The sequence below is a fragment of the Anoplophora glabripennis genome, unplaced genomic scaffold (assembly GCF_000390285.2).
Source record: "Anoplophora glabripennis isolate ALB-LARVAE unplaced genomic scaffold, Agla_2.0 scaffold794, whole genome shotgun sequence".
NCBI classification, from domain to species: Eukaryota; Metazoa; Arthropoda; class Insecta; order Coleoptera; family Cerambycidae; genus Anoplophora; species Anoplophora glabripennis.
The window spans coordinates 111,438-133,006 of NW_019417297.1; the positions used below are offsets into that span (position 1 = coordinate 111,438).

Consider the following 21,569-nt stretch of genomic DNA (forward strand, 5'->3'; position numbering starts at 1 on the left):
GGTTGAAATATTGTAATAAATTATTTATAATACCATAAACTATTGAAAAGATTTCTATCTATAACATATGTGCTATAAAAATATTTTAAGGTCAAATAAACTATTAATTTTATATCTTTATCATTAAGAGTGGTTTTTAAGGGTTGAAACGTTATAAAAATAACGTAAATTACACTAGAAAAAAATATTTATTTTATTCCATATATTATATGGTATGTTTTAGTCTATATAACATTTATTTTTATATTTATTCAGTTTTTAGCATAAGGGTGGTTTTCATCCCCTAAAATTAAGAAGCGCATATCAAGAATATATAACGTTCTACAGGGTGAAATAAGCTTAATTCCAAATTTTCATAAAAATCGGATCTATCCGAAAGTATTCGGAGGTTTTACCCTATTTCTCTCTTCGTTCCCTGGACTATATGTGTTTCCCTGATTATGAATCTGAAATTATTATTTTTTTTTAATCATATAAGTAGTCGATTTCTGATTAGTTTGTTAAAATGCAGTTTGATACTTGCATATGCCGCTACTGTAATATTCATGTGTTACGAATACATGAATTGTAGGCAACCTACACTGCGTGTGAAGAGAGATAGTGTGGGTCGACGGTGACAAATCGAAGGGCGTTATTCCGTATTTAGAGACAGTACATCAACTGCGAATTTGAACATTTTTTATTGCTGGAAGCCTTCAACAGACTATTTATTGTTGTGTATTTCATTTATCATTATTGATTATTGCTTGAATTTTTTTGCTGGGTTACTTGTTAAGTACTGTTTGTGTGGCGAACACCGACTCAAGAAAAGTAATTCGTGGCAAATGGTGCAGAATTGTGCATGCGCTGCGACTAAAGGTTTAAAAAAAATTAAGTTTTTACGATGAGATTTGAAGAAATAAACTATTGATACGTGTTTCCAAACGTCAAAGGAAGCCTATGTATAAATAAGACCCCTATTCAAAGTTACGCCCTGTATATCTGTCTGCACGCAATGTAAAATCGAAATGACGCAGGTGCCCCCGCTCGGCGCCTTTCCGCAGCAGCCGAACATGAACCGCGAGCTGATCCCCGTGCCCGTGATGGACCAGAAGCAGCCGGAGGGCTACACGCCCATCTACAACCAGCCCCCCAACTTCATGAACAACATGGACCACGAGAACATGTACAAAAAGAAAGCGTTCGACTTCAACCGCCTCGGTCCCCGCTCCAAGAACCTCCAGAACTGCTCGCTGGAGCTGAAAAAGGTGCCGCAGGGCGTGAACAGCATAACGCACCTCAACAATCACTTCTCCAAGTTCGGGAAGATCGTCAACATCCAGGTACAGTTCGAGGGCGACCCGGAGGCGGCGATCATAACGTTCTCGACGCACGCCGAGGCTAACGCCGCCTACAGGAGCACCGAGGCGGTGCTGAACAACCGCTTCATCAAGGTGTTCTGGCACAGCCCCAACGCGGGCGCGGAAGGTAAACAGGAAAACGTGCCGCCACCTCCGCGATCCATAAAGGACCGTCTCGGCACGCAGAACATCGTGGCGCCCAACACTAATAAAGTTTTGAATTTAGTCCAGCCCAGGGCGGACGCGAGCAACGGCACGGCCGCCGCCGACGCCCAGGAGCTGGATCCGGAGGCGGCGAAGGCCGTCGCGAAGGAGAATAAGGAGGAGACCAAGGCGCAGGCGACGGCGGCCATCAAGAAGAACCAGGAGTTGCTCGCGGCGCAGGCGAAGGTCAATAAGAACAAGGACGTGCAGCGTAAGGAGGTGCTGAAGATACAGAACGACCTGAGGAAGAGGAAGCAGGAGCTGTTGGAGAAACAGTTGTCGCAGCAGAAGGTGCTCATCGAGAAAATGGAGAAATGTAAGTAAAGAATATTTTGTTTTATTTTTATTTTACAGCTCCTTTAAAACATCTCGTAGGACAATGTTTGAACAAATATTCGTTTCGTATATAAATAAGATGCTGCAGTTGCAGTTTGTCTCCAATCCCCGTAAATTAAATCTTTACAGATTATTGGTTTCATAAATGTGTGCTAATCTGTTATGCTCAAAACATAAATCGCAACCAAAAAAATCAGCATTGTCTAATGCATAGTCCAATGAAATTAGATTTTTACATGCCGAAGATTTAGTTTAGTAAACAGAGAGACACGTAAAAGGAAAAATTCCGTAGAATTGAATGAACTTCATTTTCAAAATGGTGTCCAAAGTTAAAAAGTTCGCACAGTTAAAAAGAAACTAAACATTCAGAAAAAAATGTTTTGGACAAAAGTTGTAGAACTTTTTATAACACAAATTTTGAGTTCAGCCCGAAATCTATTGATAAACAAATGTATTAGTTATTGCAAAAAAACGGCTAAAGATCGCATTTTTTTTTAGTGACCAAAAATTTTGCCCGTTTTGTCGACCTCACGAATTCGATTTAAAAGTAGTCTAAATAATAGCTTGTGGTGATACTTTAGACTTTAGAGCAAGGGTCGGCAACTGGCGGACCGCAGTCCAAGTCCGGACCTCGGAAGGTAAAATACTGGACCGCCAAAAATTTTTTTAAAGTATAAATTACTCAAATAAATTATTTAAAAAATGTTTTTTTACGTTTAAGTGCCAATCTTATCATTTTTTCTAGTACTTTACAATTGTGTGTGTGTGTGAGTTCTTAATGGTTAGCAAGCAGATTAAATATTAGTCCAAATTAAAATAAAAAAATAATATGAATTTTTTTTTGGACCTTGTTGAAAATTTTCAAAAGTATCCGGACCCCACCTAAAATTACTTGCCGACCCCTGCTTTAGAGTAAGCAAAATTTTAAGTCGACCATAGTTTTTGTTTTGGAGATACTACAAGTCGAACCTGTTACTTGGCTTGTTCACGCCAAGATGAATCCAACATTCTTGGAACACTGGTTTATTGTGTTCAAGATTCTCAAATATGATATGCCAAGTTCTTTATGAATCTACCATTAGATTTTACCACTTTGTTTTAATGAGGTACTGCCGATTTTACAGAAAAATCAGGATTTTTGCTGAAAATATTCAATTAATCAGTATTTTTATACTGAAGACTTACAAAATCTCGATTGATACTCTATACCAGGGGTCGGCAAGTAATTTTAGGTGGGGTCTGGATACTTTTGAAAATTTTTAACGAGGTCCAGAAAAAAATTCATATTTCTTACAAATTTTCATTTATACTCAAATTTAATCTGCTTACTAACCATTAAGAACTCAAAACACACACCATTGTAAAATACTAGAAAAAATGATAAGGTTGGCACTCAAACGTAAAAAAAACATTTTTTAAATAATTTATTTGAGTAATTTATACTTTCAAAACATTTTTGGCGGTCCAGTATTTTAATTAATGAATTTTGGAATTTTTATTCGATCTACTCTAAAAAATGTAACCTTTTTTTTTTCAGAGAAGTAGATAGATTTTTTAATTTTTAATAAGAAAGTTATAACAATTTCACATTTGTTGTTCACCCCCTAAACAGAGATTTTAACGAAAACCCTGAAACAGGTCTATTTTGTCAATTTGTTTACATCCATCATATTTTTAATTGTTTTTGAGTAAATTTGATTTTTTTATAAATAAAAAATAGTTTTTCTAAAATAAAAAACAAGGGTAGCAACCCCCAAACACGGAATCACTTGCGAAATATTTGTTTTTTATCATATGTAATTTCCATTTTGTTTCATTTCAAAATATTGATTAGAACCTCAGAAATTTTGAAGAAACTGTTTTGGGGGGGCGAACTTTGAGGTTTGAATATGTGTCTCTTAATTTTTTATGTTCATATGTAAAAATCTTGAAAATCGGAGTTGGGGTAGTTCCCTTGTAAGAAAATTTCTTGTTCTTAATGTTTTGGACAGGAAATTATATGATATATAACGAGCGTTCAAATAAAAACGTGGTTGAAGTTGGCTCTGACACATTGGACGTAGGGAGTAGCTTATAGCGACCAACTTAACCTCATTTCTCAACGAGCTGTATAGCAGCTGTCAGTTTCAATAACGTTAATGACTATATAACTTTATTTTAAAGAATAATCGTGATAACAATAACAAACAATTAAAGGAGCTGCGGAAAGTGTCCCCCTCTTTGTTATAACAATAAATTAAAGCAGCTGCTGAAAGTGTCCCCCTCCTTGTTCCAAGCACTTTTCACACCTGTTCCTGAAAGAATTAAAGACATTTTCTAAGATGCTCGGGGTATTGTTAATTTCACGAATCTTGTCTATAAGTCGAGCCTGCAGATGGTTTAAATCAGGAATAGGCAGTTCAAAAAAAGTGTTTTTAAGGTAAGGCCACAAAAAGAAATCACACGGCGTAATATCACATGACCTCGGTGGAAATTCATGTTCAGCATTGAGACTTATTAATCGATTTTGGAAAACTTCCCTCAACATATTCATCGTCTCGCCTTCCCTATGTGCCCTTGCGCCATCTTGTTGAAAGTAAAAGTTTGTAATTTCGTTTTCTTCCAGCTGGTTAGCAAAAGGAGCGATTATTTCTTCTCTATACCTTTCCGCAGTAAGTGTACCATTAAAAAAAATAGGTCCATAAATCCTCCTTCGATTGAGAGCACACCAAACTCCAATTTTTTGAGTGTGTAGAGGGCCCTCGACAAAAAAGTTATCTGGTTTTTCAGAAAACCACATTCTCATATTCTGTGAGTTTACGTAACCATTTAAATGAAACCAGGCTTCATCAGAAAAACAGGTGATATTATGAAGTTCACCGTAGTTGTTTAAAAACCATTCACAAAATACAGCCCGTCGCGGAAAATCAACTTCATGAAGTTCTTGCTGACAAGTTAAACGATAGGAGAACAAACGCAAATCTTTTTTAAACACTGTGTGGCAGGTACCGACTGATACTCCCACAATTTGTGATAAAACACGTACAGAAGTTCTTGGCGCATTTTCCATTATTTGTTGGACATTTTCTTTTAATTCTTCAGTCTGCTTTTTAGGTCGGCCGCTTCCTTCTTTTCTTGTTACACTGCCCGTTTCACGAAAAACATTAACACAACGCTGAACTGCACTTTGAAAAATTTTGTACTCAACAACGCCGGGAAATTGATTTTGAAATTCTATGAAACATTCCTCAATAGAATACTTCCATATTCCATCAATCTTGCGTCCATTTCTAAAGTAGGACTCTATGATAAACACTTTTTGTTCTTGAGAAAACACCATTTTAAACGCTTTTTAAAACGAAAATAATCAAATTGATAGTGGCGATATAGCGCTTTGACAGATGACGTTTAAGTTCATTTGCTATACGCTACGCCCTACGTCCAAATTTTCAGAACCAACTTGACCACGTTTTTATTTGAACGCTCGATATTTATGTTATTCTTGTCACCATGTTATTATTAATATAATTCAAACTACAAGTTTACAAGTATTAATAAATAAATTTCCACGTTTTACATAGACAAGAATGTGTAAAAATATCGAGCTTTTACAAAAAATATTAGTCCTTATTAATATTTACCTTTTTGAGATTAACAATGGACATCGAGCATACAATAATAAAAAACAAACGTAAAAAAAATTTCGAAGGCAACTTTCAATTATTTCAAAAAATCAATCAAATAGTATAGAAAAAAAATTGTTTTAGTTTTGTTAAATAATTAAAATGAATGATTAAAAATTTGAAATTGTTATAACTTTCTTATTAAAAATTAAAAAATATATCTATTTCTTTGAAAAGAAAAGTTACATTTTTTAAAGCAGATTGAATAAAAAAAATTACAAAATTCATTCATTTTTCTGCTTATGATTTTTTTAAATTTCTGAAATCTTCTTTTAACTTCTAGCCTCCCTAACTCTTGTTAATTTTAATAGTACAAGAAAAAGTCAAGATGCCGTTTTTATGTAGAATTGTATGCTTTACAACTTTTATAAGAAACTTTTTTTTTAGCCCTTACCAGTGGCGGTTTTACCATAAGAGCTGCGGAGCTGCAGAACACATAAAATTTTATGTATTTAATCATATTAAATATCAACAAAATATTTAAAGAATCCAAATGTACTCGCGCTAAAATAAATCTAGGAGCTTATATTATTATTTATTGCGACGCGAGCTACGCTCCTTAATATATGCAACCTCATATACACAATGTGTGGACAGCGAACAATTATATGCGTCCTTTGTTTTTATTGGCTGATCAGGCACGTGACCCAGTACACGGAGATAGGGGCTTTTGCGGCTGCAATAGTGACAGCCACTGCGCTGCAGTCTGCAGTAAATGCAGTAATATTTCGTACGTGGTATGTGGTGGTTTATTTCTGCGAGCGGCACGTGTGAATATTTTCGTTTAGGCGTCTACGGATATTATAGTTATTAAAATGAATAGCGTTTCGTTTAAAAAAAAACTTTATTTGGTTCTCTGCCTTATGAGGATAAACTAAAAATAAAAGAAGTAAAAGTTATAAAAAAACAATAATGTATACACAAAAGCAGAGTGGGTGTGCGGGTGTGATTTAAAATATTCACTGTTTTGTTTTCCGTGCTTACTTTTCGGTGGGGATAAAGCATGGACAATATACAGTGTGAAAGATTTAAGTCATTAAGTCTTTAGGTAAAATAAACATAAGAAGTCAGTTAGATTCTGCATATTGGGATAATATACGGAAACATATGAACAGGTAATGAAAAATCGTCATGTATTATTTAAAATCATAGATTGCATAAAATTTTGCGGAGCTTTCGAATTAGCACTTCTCGGACACGACGAGACAGAAAATTCGGACAACCCTGATGTGTTTCGTGGACTCATAAATTTTAGTGTAGATCTTGACGACATTTTAAAAGAACATCTAGCCACATTGGTATGACCGGGATTTTCTGTGATTGTACCGGGAATTAGCTGTATGGTCCCGGATTTCGGATTTGCACGTATAACTCCCGGAATATAATATAATGTACATATATATAAAAAAAGATAAAGAAAAAATCATAACACGGCGAGGAAAATTAAAATTCGTTGAATCGTTGGTAAATTTCACAAACGATTTTTTTGTTTATAAACAATATTCAATAATTTAATAAAATATATTTAGTTTATTCCAATTTATTTATACCGTCAGTAGGTAATTCGTGAATAGATATTTCAAAAAGGTATCAATTTCAAAAATCGTTGTGAAAATCTGTATTTTTGTATAAATTCATTGTTCCTTGAAATTCAGAAGTGCCAGGAAAACGCGTGACCTTGAAAATTTTAAAATTTTTCGCCTGCGGCGCCATTTACAAGCTCTCCGGGCACTTAATATCCCGGAATTCAATTCAACAAATGTAACAATTCTAAGCAGAACACATTCAATCAATGTACACGCGCCGCCACTGGCCCTTACCTGGTTTGAGTTATCTTGAAAAACCCCTTTGTTTTATCTTTTTTCACCCTTGGCAGGGGGTTGAACAAAAAATTACTGTCACTTATTGTTATAACATACCTCAAACTAACTCATATAAAAAATGCAGGCAAGTTGACCAAAATTTCGATTTAAAGGCTTATTTAATTGGACTTTGAACTAGGATAATTTGGATGCAAGATTAGATTTGGTTATATTACAGAAATGTATTTCAGTAATATGTAAGCTTCTTCACCATGTCACGGTTGTTTTTTTCCTGTTTTGTTATTTTTATTATTTTTTATTTTTTTCTTGTTTTTTTTTATTTCTTTTTTAAATTTTATATATTTTAGCGTTTTTTTATTTGTTTTTAAATTTACAAATACATTAATTTTTGAAGCGAATCTTAATAGCAAGTACATTTAAGTATGCAAATATGTTTTCAATATAAAAATATCGTTAAATCAACGATATTTAGCAAAAATGCAAATTATTTTTTTCAAAAATCTTTTATAACTTTCTTATCCTATATTTTTGGTAAAATATAATGAAAGATTTGGTCTTGAGGTCGACGAAACGGGCGAAATATAGGTTTTTTTTTGGGTCACTGTATTTTTAAAACGAAAAAAGATTTTTTTATGAAATTTTCAGAATATGTAGTCCTTGGCAAGTAGAATAAGTGTATTTTTGTAAAATTGCGAAATATTTGATAGTTTTTACAAAAATTGGGTTTTTCGAAGAAGAAAGACATTTTTTCAAGTTTCAACGTTATAAACATTTTTTTCGTATCCGAAATCTACAAATAACATCAATGGGATCGTTTCAGTGCCGGCCGGGCCGCAGCGCGACATCATCAAGGACACCATAAAGAAGACCCAGGAGGCGATAGAGGACATCAAGAAGGACATAGAGGCGGCCACCCTGCTGGCCAAATCGGTGCCGCAGAAGAAGACGAAGGAGGAGGCGCAGCGCGAGCTGCTGGACACCGAGTTAGATCTGATAACGAAACAGCAGGAGGGCGCCGACACTTCGGAGATACAGAAGAAGCTGCTGGAGCTGAGGGCCAAGGTGGCGAGCGTCAGGGGCAGGGGAAGGGGGGCGCGCAGGTACACCCCCCGGCACCTGTTGACCAAGAATAACCTCGTCGATAATACAAGTGAGTCGTTTGTTTTTAACATTTTTTATTTATGCAGGAAAAAAATAACAATTAGGCCTGTTTCGACCCCCCCCCTTTTTTTTATTTATATCTAATAACTAACCGATTCCATCCCAAACGGGACCTCCCCCCTCCTTCCTAGTCAGGATCAGGGTCAGATTGAGAAAAAGATCAAAGGATCTCGGAGTTTATATTATTTGGGTCATTGAGTCCGAATCACTGGTTAGTTTGTCTGTATCAGGCCATTTTAACATTGTTTCAAGGTCACTTCAAGGTCAAATTGAGAAAAAACTGAGCAATTAAGTCTACCCGCCTGTTATACACGTATTTGAAGTTGCTGAGTTGAAATCTGAGGTCAGTTTGTCTGTATCAGGTCATTTAAAGGTCGTGTCAAGGTCATTTCAGAGTCAAATCGAGAAAAAGCCGAGCAATTAAGTCCAACCACCTGTCGTACAGGATTTTGGGGTCGTTGGGTTAGAATCCGAGATTAGTTTGTTTGTATCGGGCCATTTTAAGGTTGTTTCAAGGTCATTTCAATGTCAAATCGAGAAAAAGCTGAGCAATCAAGTCCAACCTGTTATACAGGATTTTGGGGTCACTGGACTAGAATCCGAGGTTTGTTTGTCTGTATCAGGTCAATTAAAGGTCGTCTCAAGGTCATTTCTAGGTGACATTGAAAAAACTGAGCAATTAAGTCTACACGCCTCTTATACACGTATTTGGAGTTGCCTAGTTCAAATCTGAGGTCAGTTTGTCTGTGTCAGATGATTTGAAGGCCATTTTAAGGTCATTTGAACATTAAAAAACCTGAATAAACGAATTTTTTTTTGATCATCGATTTGTTGGAACTGATCACCCAGTGTTGCTTGCTACCAAAAGTATAAGAAATACCAAATTTTCTGTAACAATCTTCCATTCGGACCGTACTGATTCGAAAACCGGCAATATTAATAATAGATTTTGCATACGCCCCCATAGACTAGGCATAGCAAACATAATTCCATGATCATTAGATTTCCATTTATTAAATTTGCCTGGGAACGACGTAACGATAGTAAAAACGTTGCTTTTCTTGCACTCAATCGATTATTTTACTCTCCCGCAGAATTGAAAGGGGTAACGAAGCCCCTGAACCGAACTCCCTCGATGACGGCCCTGTCGACAGTCCCCCCTTTCCAGAAGCATACGGTCGATCACCGTCCCACCCGCCTCCTGGTGTCGGGTTACGAGACCGACGAACAGGACAGCGTGTTGAACCACTTCCAGGTAAACGCTACTATTTCCCCCAAAACCGCTAAAATTAACACGCTTCTCTCTCTACAGCAATACGGCGAGATCGTGGATTACGTCGTAGACGCCTCGCTGCCCAGCCTGACGCTGAACTACAAGACGCGTAAAGAGGCCGAAATGGCGCTGTTGAAGGGGAAGAATTTCCAGGTAAGTCGGATGTGGAAGTGTAGCGCTGCGGTTTGTTCATGACGTGGAATTTTTACAGGATCGCACGTTGTCCATAACGTGGAGCAACAAGCAGTTGAGCAGGCAGAGGAGCGGCGGGTCCTCCACGAGGACCGTGCTCATGTCGGAGACCGAGGAAGACCAGTTGATCGATCAGAGCTTGTTGGAAGGCGACGAAGAGGTGAGTGGCGACAAAGCGACAAAACGTGTTTAATTTTTAATGCCGTCCGATCGAAATGTAATGAAAACGTGAAGCGAGCTTTCCGCTCGTAAGTTTCCGTCGAATAGGCCGATTGAAATGAAACGAGGTACGTTTTTATATTTTTTTAAGCCGCGTTGTTCTTTCCAGCTGGGTCCTGAGATATCGGAGGAAGCGTTGCTCCAGGACGACGAGGAAGAAGAGGACGAAGACCGTTCCTGGAGGCGATAGTCTTTTATCACCACCTTTTTTTATACACTTGGCAGTTTGCGTGTTTTTTTTCTAAATATGAGGCCATATTATAGGTTTTAGGGAACTGCCGGACGGCGATAAAGCAAAGAGTGACTTTTTTATCACGTGTAATGTACAAAGCATTGTTATATTTCCTTTCTAGAGATCATCGTATAGAATGATGTATTAATTTTTTTTTCCTTATCAATTGGTGAATATTTTGTACTATAGTTTGCGCACTAGATATGTAAGCCGGAAATCTCCCTGGCGAGCCGCCGTCGAGATTTTCGGTGACTTTTTTTTTGTTTGTATATTCTAAGGATGTTAATATGAAACATTTAAGATGACTATGAGATAATAAGAAATAAACGGGTGCCCCTAAAAAAAACATAGCTGTAAAAAAGAGTACTAAAAAAAAATATTAAATACTTAAGTGTTAAGTATAAAAATACTTAAAAGAAAAAAAACGTTGAGGTATTTGTATATTTTAATATGTTTACAAAGAACGAGGGGGGCACCGAAAACAAACTTCCGTTAATGTTTATTCATGCTCCCACAACCGTAACAAAAAAAATAAATTTTTTATGGAAATATCGGATAGACCCTTTTGAACACCCCGTATATCTCCGTCGAAATTAATTATGCATTCAAATACACTCCTTATCTCCAAACCATCGGCATGAATCAAATTTCCATTATTCAAACACAACTCGCTGTCCAGAGTCGTTAAATTTGAGCGTTATCGCCGGATTAGGCGTATTTGAATTCAAAATTACGCGATAATTTCGATAAAGAAGTGATACTGACGCTGTTCCAAATGCATAATTCACTACTTAAACGGGAAATCGTTCCAATACCTTTGTTTTACTCGAAACGGCGAAATAGGCGCGTCGATATGATTTTATCGCTTGTTATCCTGACTTCAAGCTTGGTCCTCGGTTTCCCGCTAAACGACGATGCGAATTCGTTGGAAGAACCCGTGGTAGACCTGTCGTACCTTGGTGACAGGGTGTTCTTGAAACCCGACCCGGAAACGGGTAAGAAATTGGAAACGTGGAACGTAACGTCGCAAGAAAACCCCGAGGAACTCGGAGAGTACGCAGAGGGAGACATCGTTTTCCCGAAAAAGTCCAAAAACGGCATGGTCGCTACTAGTTTCCGGTGGCCTGGCGGCGTGGTTCCGTACGAGATCGGTGGGTACTATTCCGCGAACGATTTGGAAATAATCAACAAGGCGTTTAGCGTCTACAAGAAGTATACCTGCGTAACGTAAGTTTCCATAAATCCCAATAGTAAAACCAGTAAATCGCGTCTTTATAGTTTCCGTCCTCGGGTTCCCAGCGACGAAGACTACATTTCCATCGTCAGCGGCAGATCGGGGTGCTGGTCGAGCGTAGGCCGCATAGGGGGCAAGCAAGAGGTGAATCTGCAGAGCTCCTCTTGCACGACCAAGCTGGGGACCCCCTTACACGAGCTCATGCACGCCATTGGGTTTTTACACGAACAGAGTAGATACGAGAGGGACGATCACATCACCGTGCTTTGGCAAAACATTAAGAAAGGTATTTCTCGCAAAACGGTGCTTTGAAGGATCATTTCGTTCAGAAAAAGCGTGTTTCAGGTCATGAAAACAACTTCGACAAAGCAGAGAAAGACAAGACGAGCGGTTTTGGCGTTAACTACGATTATCGTTCTGTCATGCACTACTCCAGCAAGGCATTTTCCTCAAACGGGCAGCCCACTCTTGTCCCCAAGGTAAGTTGATAAATAGTAAGATTTATTGGTAAAGTTTATAAAATTGCTTGATTTGGTCGTGTATAATATGTATTTTATATTAAGGATAAGAGGTTCATGGAAAAGATAGGGCAAAGAGACGGCTTCAGTCGAGGCGACATCACTAAGATAAACGCCATGTACAACTGCCCGGAAAAGACTCTCGAAATCGTTAATCGTACCGGTACCATTCCCAACGGGACGAACACAAACACGAATAAGGAAAAAGAATCTTCTAACCCTCTGCTTAACGCTGCCGCAGAACTATTTTCTTTGTTTATCCATTGATTTCTGATTGACCTGGAGATGTTTGTTCGTTTAATTACCATACTCAAACTGTAACTGTTACATTTTATATTTTTTTTAGCAATATAGTTGTGAAAGGTATGCCTTTTTTTATCCTAGTTCCATTCGTTCCCTTTGGGTAAACGGTAGTTTAATAATAAAACGCAAATTAAAGTAAGTATAAATTTCTTTGGAACGCTAGAATAAAAATCGGATCTAACGATATATCCATACCCATAAACCGCTTAATCCCAGTCCAAATATTAAATACTGTAATATTCACCACAAATTAAAATTATACTTAAGATGACGTCACGCAAGTGAAAATGTACCAATTCAGGAAAATAGCACCGCTTACTAAGCTAAATGAAAAAAAAAGTGAGTAGTTCAAATGTACCAAAATGAATTGCCAGGAAATTTTCGATAATCCACTTACGGCAGTGATGACATAATTTTTTTTTAATAAATGACAACGCATATTTTTTTCGTTCGAAATTGATGACAGTGATAATTATCTAAACAACGGTGCGAAAATTTCGATGTCTCATAACAATTTTTTTTAGAAAAATGCACCTTAAGTTCTTATAAGTGATAATTGTCTACTTACACTATTAATGGCTCCGAAAAGGACAAAGTTGAAAAAATTACATTTCAAACGAGTAAAATTACACTGTTTGTGTAAGTCTAGCGAAATTTTCGAATTGCCCACCCTGTACCATTTGGCATTATCCTAAGCGTCTGTAAACGCCGTCGATTTGATTTATTTCAAAACGAATACGGTTTTTAAGTTCTTCCAAATCACCTGGCCTGTTTATGTACACACGCGATTTCAAATAGCCCCACAAAAAAAAGTCTAGATGTGTTAAATCAGGCGAACGCGGAGGCCACTCGATTGTTCCGCGTCGCCCGATCCACCGGCCAGTAAACGTGTTATTCAAGTACTCCCGTACTTGCACTCCATACTGGGGCAGTGAACCATCCTGCTGAAACCAAATTCTTTCCTCAGGAATATCAGGATCCTCGTTGTTCGGGAATAACTCTGCTAAGCTTGGGACCAAATCGAACCGCAGGAAATCCAAATAGCGAGCAGCAGTTAAATTTTCCTCGAAAAAATACTGGCCTAAAATACGACGCCCTATTATTCCCGCCCAAACGTACACCTTTCGGGGGAGCTGATGATCTACTTCTTGCACCCAGTGCGGGTTTTCCTGAGACCAATACCGGCAGTTATGTCGATGCACCGATCCATTAAGATAAAAAGTAGCCTCGTCAGAAAAAAATATGTTCTTGAGGAAGTCGGGGTCTCCGTTACATCGATGCATTAAATCTTCACAAAAGTGGAGGCGGTCTGGGTCGTCCTCAGTCAATGCATGTATCAAGTGACCCTTATAGGGGTGAAATTTCTCTTTTTTGAGAAAGTTCACCACAGTTACATGTGAAATATCATTGTTCAATGCAATCGACCTTGTACTAGAATGAGGGTTGTCCTGGAGCTCCACCAGGATATTCAATCTAGTTCCATCATCTACTCTAGGACGATTCGCACGAGGAGCATCTTTCACACTACCAGTTTCCTCAAACCTTGCCAGTGTCTGTCATGGTACGTTGCATTAAATAATTGGCAAGCTTCTTCATGGGTTCGTAACTTATCATCGAAACCAATCATCCTCAAAATATCAATTCTTTCGCTAAGTTCACTAAGTTTTGCCATTTCGAATTAAACGATTTCACCAAAGAATGTTAAATCGGTACTGATTTTTAGTCTTCAATATTTCAGGTAATCTACTCCTTTCAAGTAAACATTTCTTTGGATCTTTTTTTTTTTGAGGAATTTATCGGCAAACTCGAAGACAAAAAGTCGACCTTAATTTGCTACATACTATTTGGATTTTGTGCGGTTGAACTTGGTTATAAATTTTGCAGTTTAATCAGGATCCTGACAATATCTGATGAATAATTCCGCAAATAATTACATAACACCAGTTGCAACTTAAGTTATCTGAAATGCTTTCTGCCGAATAAATTTTTTTCTAAGGCATTTGATCCGTAAACAGCAAATTATTGCATTCAAGAACTTAAGGTGCATTTTTCTAAAAAAAATTGTTATGAGACATCGAAATTTTCGCACCGTTGTTTAGATAATTATCACTGTCATCAATTTCGAACGAAAAAAATATGCGTTGTCATTTAAGAAAAAATTTTGTCATCGCTGCCGTAAGTGGATTATCGAAAAAAAAATTTTTTCCACATAACAAGGTACCCTGGATCAAATAAAAATCGACGGGTCTCACCGTTTTTCGAAAAAAAATGTTTAATGAAAATATAAATTTTATGCAGAACTTTTTTACCACGCTGTATACATACTATATGGCCATAAAAAATCTGTGGCCATACTTCGTTACAACTCACTGCACTAGCACTAGACGAATAGGGCGGTCCGACGTTCTTTATACGAGTTTTACTGCTGCGTTCTGTATTCGCGAGAATGTCGAATAAGCAAACGATTGCATTAGATGCTACCGTGATGTTTCTGTTTTGTGAGAAGGTAGAAAGGTACAAATTCCAAGACTTCTGACTGAAATGGTACAAATTCCATGACTTTTTGGTATTTTGCATCAAATTCCCTGAAATCCAGGGTCAGTTCTCAATTCCCTGACTTTTCCAGGTTTTCCAGGGTCGCTGGGAACCCTGTTTTAATATAACAATACTAAACTATCGTCTCCCATGTCGAGCGAGTGAAAAATTTTTGCTTAAAGCGATATTTCCCATTTCTAGTTTTGATTCGACGTTAAGTTTTCCCGACTTTGCAGCCAGCGTTTTCTCGGGATCGTTGTTCGAATACACCCGAAATCCTAGAGTTAAGTCCATGAAGTAATGTTTCCGTGACGTGCCGATATCCAGGTTGTAATCGACCTTATCGTTCCCTTTGAGCGAATGGTAGGTTTGTAGAAATAAAACGCAAATTTAAAATAAGTACAAATATATTTGTAACGCTAGAATAAAAATCAGGTCTAACAATATATTAATATCCTTTAAACCGCTTAAACCCAGTTCAAGTATATACTGAAATATTCGACCCAAAAAATTGTATATGTTACCACAGATTAATACTCGACGAATATATTTGTAACGCTAGAATAAAAATCAGATCTAACAATACATTAATAGCCGTAAACCACATAAACCCAGTTCAAGTATTAAATACTGAAATATTCGACCCAAAAAATTGTATATATTACCACAGATTAATACTCAACGATAGAGATTACAATAAATTGTACAAGACAAATAAAATAGGCAAAACGAATACTGAGGACGACATCGTCATGCCGGTCACGCAAGCGAAAATGAACCAAATCAGGGAAAATAGCATCGCTTGCCAAGCCAGGTGAATGGCCAACAAACTGAAAAAAAAAAGTCGGTAGTTCAAACGTACCATTTCTGTATACTTAAAAAATAAGGCATCAAACTGAGACGGGAGATAATAAATGTTATTTTAAGCAAAAATTTCATATATACACGAGTCTAAAAATGCTTAGCAAAAAAATTACACGATTATAAAGTTGCAACGCCTAAATCACGATTTTTTTTATAATTCCAAAACTACCGACAAATAAAACTCGATATAGGTCTTTGGATTATCGATTGCAATCAAAAGATATTTTATTATAAAAATATTGTCTTTTTAAGATAAAAAAAACTCAATTATCGCTCCCATTTCCATCAGTGAGTGAAGAAAAAGAATTGTTCCATATATGAGAAATTTTTGCTTAAAATAACTTTTCCCACCGCCTGCTTCAGTTTGGCACTACGTTCTAAAAACAACACGGTATATTAAACTTTTTCACGCTTGCTTACATTTTTTCCCTCGACTTTGCGGCCGGCAACGTTTTCTCGGGATCCTTGCTCAAGTACACCCGAGACCCTAAAGTCAAGTCCAGGAAGTAATCTTTCCACGACAACGTGCCGATATCCAGGTTGTAATCGACCTTATCGCCTTCGTTTAACCATTCCTACGAAGGACAGATGAATAAAAGCAATTCCTGACATACGTTTCTTTATCGGTTTACCTGCAAGTTCATCGTCTGCATCGAGGAGTACCTCCATTCCGTGAAAATGAACTTTTCCAGTCTGTCTAGCGAACTATTCACGTTTCGGTGCAACTTCATCAATCTATAAACAAATTGTTTTAAATGACCCTCATTCAAAATTACGCCCCGTCCAACTTACATCGGTCGGCCCCCGCCGAGCCTCGTAACGGTGTCCAGTAAAATAGCTGGGAAGAAATGCACGAAAAACGCTGAAATTTTGTACCACGTCACGGAAGGCAACAATTTCAGATGCGGATACCAAACGGCCGATTTCAGGGGGTACCTGTGCAAATATTCGTTGATCTGGTCCTCGATTGCGACCCAGCGGAACGGATTTCTCGTGCTAGACGTGCTGTGGAACACGGCCACGGTTTTCGGCTTAAGTACTCCTGCAAAGTGAAATGTGTAAACTTTCGTCACTTTACAAGACGATCGGAAACGTACCCACGTAGAATCCAGCCGTTAACATATTATTCACGACGATATCCACAGGAATGTAATCGTATATCAAATCCCTCCCGACGGGAAGTCTGCGGATGACGCCTTTAGACGCTCCCATGAAAAAGCCTTGAGGACCGTTCTTGCTTATAGTCCAACCTGGCACGGGTTCCTTCCAAGCTCCAACAACTAAAATAAATTTCGTAAAGTGACCGCCGGATCATCCAGACCCCGACCCTACGGATTTTTTTCAACTTACTCATGCTAGGTCGTACGATTGTGCAGGGAAACAATTTTTCCACTTTTTGTATCTCCAGTTCAGCCATATGCTTTGTGATCGTGTACGTGTTCGGATGGTCGCCTAATACGTTAGGCGTTTGCTCTTCCAGCTCCTCTGGAGTTAGTTTATTCACCATCGCGATGACGTCCTCAGGATCCCTCTTCAGAGGATAAATTTCCTAAAACGAGAATTGTTTATTTCTTAAAAACCCCGATTAAATACATTTATTACTTCGTCCGCTTGACTTCTCCAAGAGTTCACATATGCGCTACTGACGTGCACCAAAGCGTTCAGGCCGGGGCATTGCTTCGCTAGTTCTATAACCCTCCTAGTTCCTAACAGGTTAATATCCACGGTAGTCTTCAGCGTGTCGGCAAAATCCAAAGTCGCGGCCAAGTGAAATATAATGTTGACGTTATCCGTTAACAGCTTCCTATCGCCAGGAGAGAGGCCTAGGTTGTCCTGCCCAACGTCACCAGCCACGGCTTTAACCCTAGCGAATACCTGCAATCGGTCGCGTAGTTTATAAAGATTTTTTGTCAAGTCAGACTTACCTTCTCGACGCTTTTCTCCTTCAATACAACCTCGAAGACTTGATTCTTCTTTATTTCTTCGAGTCTCTCAGCGATTTCCTTGCCCTTTTTAGGCCTCAATAGCAAGTAGATGTCTCCATGGTCCGGGATTGTTCTTAGTATTTTTTCTAAAAGGCATATTCCCAAGAATCCGCTGGCCCCGGTTATGAAAAGATTCTTTCCGGAGTAAAAACCTCGTACCCCAACAGAAGAAGACATTTTCTGAAATATGACGATAAATTTTCCTTGGTTAAATGTAGCAATTGTAATATTCTTAAAAATAACACGCTATTTTGCATACCTACAGTAATTTTCAAAGATTTAACTGTCTATGTTTTATTAGTTATAACTTGAAAAATTTGTTATCGTATACCTAGGAATCATGAGCACCTAAACGCATACGATTATGTTAGCATCACCTGCGGCAGACTTCCCGCCCATAACTTACATAATAATCTGCAAGAAGTGCATTCACCTTAATGCTCAATTTAACCTTGAGTAAACTGTTTTACATAATACTGTATTAATGATCTGTAGGTATTTCAAATTAGAATCAAATTTGCCGGTACTGATACTGCATGTTCCATTACATTTTCCAAAAGATACAAAATCCAAGCAATTTACTTACGAAATAACACATTAATTATTGTACTTTAAAATCTATTACAAGGTAATTAATATTTTTTTTTTGCTTAATTATCAATTATTATAAAAAAATAATTATACATAAGTTAATGTGAAGATATAAATTAAAATATTAAAGACTATTAATGGAAACACAAGTTTTAACGCGTAAACATTTTTTAATGCTCAGTTGTTCCAAGAAATAAAATAAATCCTGTTGTATTTGACCTTTGTCATCTATTGGAATAGAGGACGATGCTATTCCAATAGATGACAATTTGCGATTAATACTCTTCAGGCAATCAATTTTTCACGTTTATTAAAAAGAATTAGCATCTTTTATTGTTTATATTATTTTGCAAGTGGAATTGACTGGACGATATTTATTGAAAAGAAACTGATTGCTGAATTAACGACATTTATCATCACTGTTCTAACATTACTATTACATTTTTAAAGATAACAAAAGAAACTTAAAGCAATTAATTACATTCTTACGTTAATGTCCTACAATTAGTTAAATAAAATATATAATTACACACGTATTATATGTAGGTAACGGTAGTTCTACTTACATTTTTTTAAATCAACACGTCTTCATCTACTCGTAGGATAACGGCACAAATTTAGACACTTATCTTTAGTCTTTACAGAAATTTTAAACCAAGGGATGAAAATTGATAAAAAAAATGAATACAAATATAGGTTATTTTTCGCGTTCCAATTTCCAATACAATACAACAAATGAACGAGAAATTCGAGAAACGAGAAACGAAACTATTGGCAGACAACATTGGCATAGAAAATATAGAACTAACGTAGAATGAAATGTCCCTAATATTGCCACTAAACCGCGAAACAGCGCCACGTAACGTTTTGGAAGCTTACTACTACTTAGCTCCTAATGAGTAGGCAACACTTTATACTTTGTAAATTGATTACAGCGCCATCTATTGTATGCAAACGACTTCTCACTTATATCCACTATATATTATTTAAAAATTTTTAAAGGTAAACCCTTATACAAATAGGAATAGTCAAGTGTCAATACCTTTGAGAACAGATTATTTAGTTAAACAGAAAATGTAGCGAAAAACTAATATTCAGTACTTTTCTAATTCACTTCTGCTTTGATAACGAAACTAGAGGTTTCAGACACGTCATAGTGTTATTGTGATGTGTATTTGTTTTTCCAGTGCGTAACCAGACTTATACATGTAGATGTATGTCTCTGGCATCTCACTATTAGGCAAAAGTTTTCAGTATTGACACTTGACTGTCCCTATCGGTACAAGGGTTTATTTTTCCAGTTTTTTTTTCTTCAAACTATGGCAAAATATCCAAATTATAACATTTATAATGCCACAAATAAATACAGACAATTTCTTATTTATTATTTTATTATATTATAGTATTTTTCAAATTTTGACATTTGCCAAGATATACTTAGTAAATGGTTTCGATAAGGAAATAAAACATTTTTTAATAATTTTAAGTTTATTTTGTATCTACAAGAAATCCTAATTGATTTATACAGAATGTTGTTATGCATGTACTATTAAAACAATTTCTTGTTATGTATTTAATTGTAGGTAAAAACGACAACGATTTAATTCATTTGCTTCATAAACTTGATAAGTTGGTAAGTAAGCTGTAAAAATATAAAAATTATGCATGAACTGTTATAATAATCTCACGGAGATAGGTATACACCTAACCGAATATTTGTACAATATTGGGTTAAATTCAATAGTTCATATAGTTTGGAACTTTCAAACCTTAATATTAACAGTATATTTTCTATGTCTCAAACTGAATAAAGAAAGCAATTCACCACCATTAAAAATTTTGTAAGCATCTAAGTATCAAAGGTTTCATAAAATATTAGTTGGAGTTTATCATCATACACATAATTATTTTTATCTATATTTAACTTAAATAATATGTTACATGCACATTTTATGTGGACTGTTTCTCATCGATTAATACAAGTAATGAGTATGAGTGTTCCATATAATGTTGGTAAAGATATGGGTTTGGTTTTTAATAAAACTATACAGCTTAAAACTTACACATCGTATTCCCAGTATAATATAATAACAAATAGAAAACTCTTAAGCACTAAATAATTATAAACACAATTCTTGAAATACTATAATTTACAATTTTCAGATGATAACCTAAGAAACCAAAGATAACGAACATAGAAAATATAGTACTACATTTTCTATGAATAACGAATGCCAAACTTCAAATACGTGCAAAGTCCAAACTGCATTACCAACCAACCCAAAATGACAGGGTTAGCATTCTCTTCGCCATCTTTTATTTTGGAAGCTAACTAACATGTGACGCCGCCATGACAGTTTCATTATTAATATATTAGATTTCATTCTACGTTAGTACTATATTTTCTATGCAACATTGGACACTGGACAGCACAAACAGAAAAAAGTTGGACAGGCAGCTAGATGGAGCTAGACATAGACAAGGAGCACGACTAATGCATGAATATTGACAAATTCTAATCTAATAAAAGAAAATAGAAATTACTTATAGTTTTTACCGCTAGAGTCGCTAGTATTCTTTGTACACCGACATATATTCATTATTTTTTTATTTTTATTTATTTATTTAATTTAAAGAAGCCTACATTATTTATTTTAAAATTTTTAACACATCACAAAAACTGCATGATTGATTTTTATGGACACTAGCGCCCTCTAGCAACCTGCTAGGGAAATCAGGGAACACGCGCCATTATTCTATGGCTAGAAATTGGCCTCAATGATTTGGGATCGAGGGGGATTATCCCTCTTTATCCTGCCTCATCTCGTGTAGGCCTGGACAGCCTTCGTAGGTGGGCCCCATCCGTCGTCTACCCCGACCGCAAATGCGGCCGGTGTAGGCGCTTTGTGGGACCTCCTTTTGTCCTGGCTGGGCCCCGCCGGCTAGGGCCCTTTCTTCTGGCGCTCTTCTTGCTTCGCCGGCTCGTCTGTGTAAACCCCGGGGGTAGTGTCATGTTTATGTGTGGTATGGTTGGGTAGGGTAGTGCGGCTATGCAGCCTGGGATGCGCTTTGCTAAGGTGGCCCTTAGGCTAGCGCG

General features: G+C 36.9%; 3 protein-coding genes across 6 annotated transcripts in view; 2 read left to right on the plus strand and 1 right to left on the minus strand.

The window, feature by feature from the left end:
- Positions 1–10,779, plus strand: part of LOC108911478 (zinc finger protein swm) — a 22,930-nt gene extending 12,151 nt beyond the window's left edge. For 2 of the 3 annotated variants that reach the window (XM_018716421.2, XM_023456145.1), the window contains 6 exons: positions 1,017–1,860; positions 8,186–8,515; positions 9,621–9,781; positions 9,839–9,952; positions 10,011–10,151; positions 10,320–10,779. In XM_018716421.2, the coding sequence (XP_018571937.1) occupies positions 1,017–1,860; positions 8,186–8,515; positions 9,621–9,781; positions 9,839–9,952; positions 10,011–10,151; positions 10,320–10,400 (1,671 nt within the window). In that variant the 3' untranslated portion in view covers positions 10,401–10,779. The remainder of the gene's footprint in view (positions 1–1,016; positions 1,861–8,185; positions 8,516–9,620; positions 9,782–9,838; positions 9,953–10,010; positions 10,152–10,319) is intronic. The other variant, XM_023456146.1, reaches the window with a different exon arrangement.
- Positions 10,780–11,295: 516 nt separating this feature from the next.
- On the plus strand, positions 11,296–12,547 carry LOC108911462 (zinc metalloproteinase nas-1). The gene is made up of 4 exons (XM_018716401.1): positions 11,296–11,669; positions 11,721–11,962; positions 12,022–12,155; positions 12,240–12,547. Exons 1-4 carry the CDS (start codon positions 11,296–11,298, stop codon positions 12,459–12,461), a joined length of 972 nt encoding a protein of 323 aa, XP_018571917.1. The 3' UTR covers positions 12,462–12,547.
- Positions 12,548–15,421: 2,874 nt separating this feature from the next.
- Positions 15,422–19,264, minus strand: LOC108911467 (putative fatty acyl-CoA reductase CG8306). 2 transcript variants are annotated; one of them, XM_018716407.1, is made up of 9 exons: positions 19,039–19,264; positions 17,822–18,061; positions 17,499–17,771; positions 17,247–17,445; positions 16,994–17,176; positions 16,689–16,938; positions 16,529–16,631; positions 16,317–16,471; positions 15,422–15,862 (listed from the first exon to the last, which is right to left on the minus strand). In XM_018716407.1, exons 2-9 carry the CDS (start codon positions 18,056–18,058, stop codon positions 15,724–15,726), a joined length of 1,539 nt encoding a protein of 512 aa, XP_018571923.1. In that variant the 5' UTR covers positions 18,059–18,061; positions 19,039–19,264; the 3' UTR covers positions 15,422–15,723. The 2 variants fall into 2 exon arrangements, with proteins under 2 accessions (XP_018571923.1, XP_018571924.1); XM_018716408.2 differs by lacking the exon at positions 19,039–19,264 and adding an exon at positions 18,288–18,408.
- Positions 19,265–21,569: the final 2,305 nt, after the last annotated feature.

Coding starts and splice junctions, on each gene's coding strand:
- LOC108911462 (XM_018716401.1), top strand. CDS start 11,296: ATGATTTTATCGCTTGTTATCCTGACTTCAAGCTTGGTCCTCGGTTTC. Junction 11,963..12,021: donor TTGGCAAAACATTAAGAAAG/GTATTTCTCGCA, acceptor AGCGTGTTTCAG/GTCATGAAAACAACTTCGAC. Junction 12,156..12,239: donor AGCCCACTCTTGTCCCCAAG/GTAAGTTGATAA, acceptor TTTTATATTAAG/GATAAGAGGTTCATGGAAAA.
- LOC108911467 (XM_018716407.1), bottom strand. CDS start 18,058: ATGTCTTCTTCTGTTGGGGTACGAGGTTTTTACTCCGGAAAGAATCTT. Junction 16,939..16,993: donor AACGGCTGGATTCTACGTGG/GTACGTTTCCGA, acceptor TTCACTTTGCAG/GAGTACTTAAGCCGAAAACC. Junction 16,472..16,528: donor TGCAGACGATGAACTTGCAG/GTAAACCGATAA, acceptor TGTCCTTCGTAG/GAATGGTTAAACGAAGGCGA.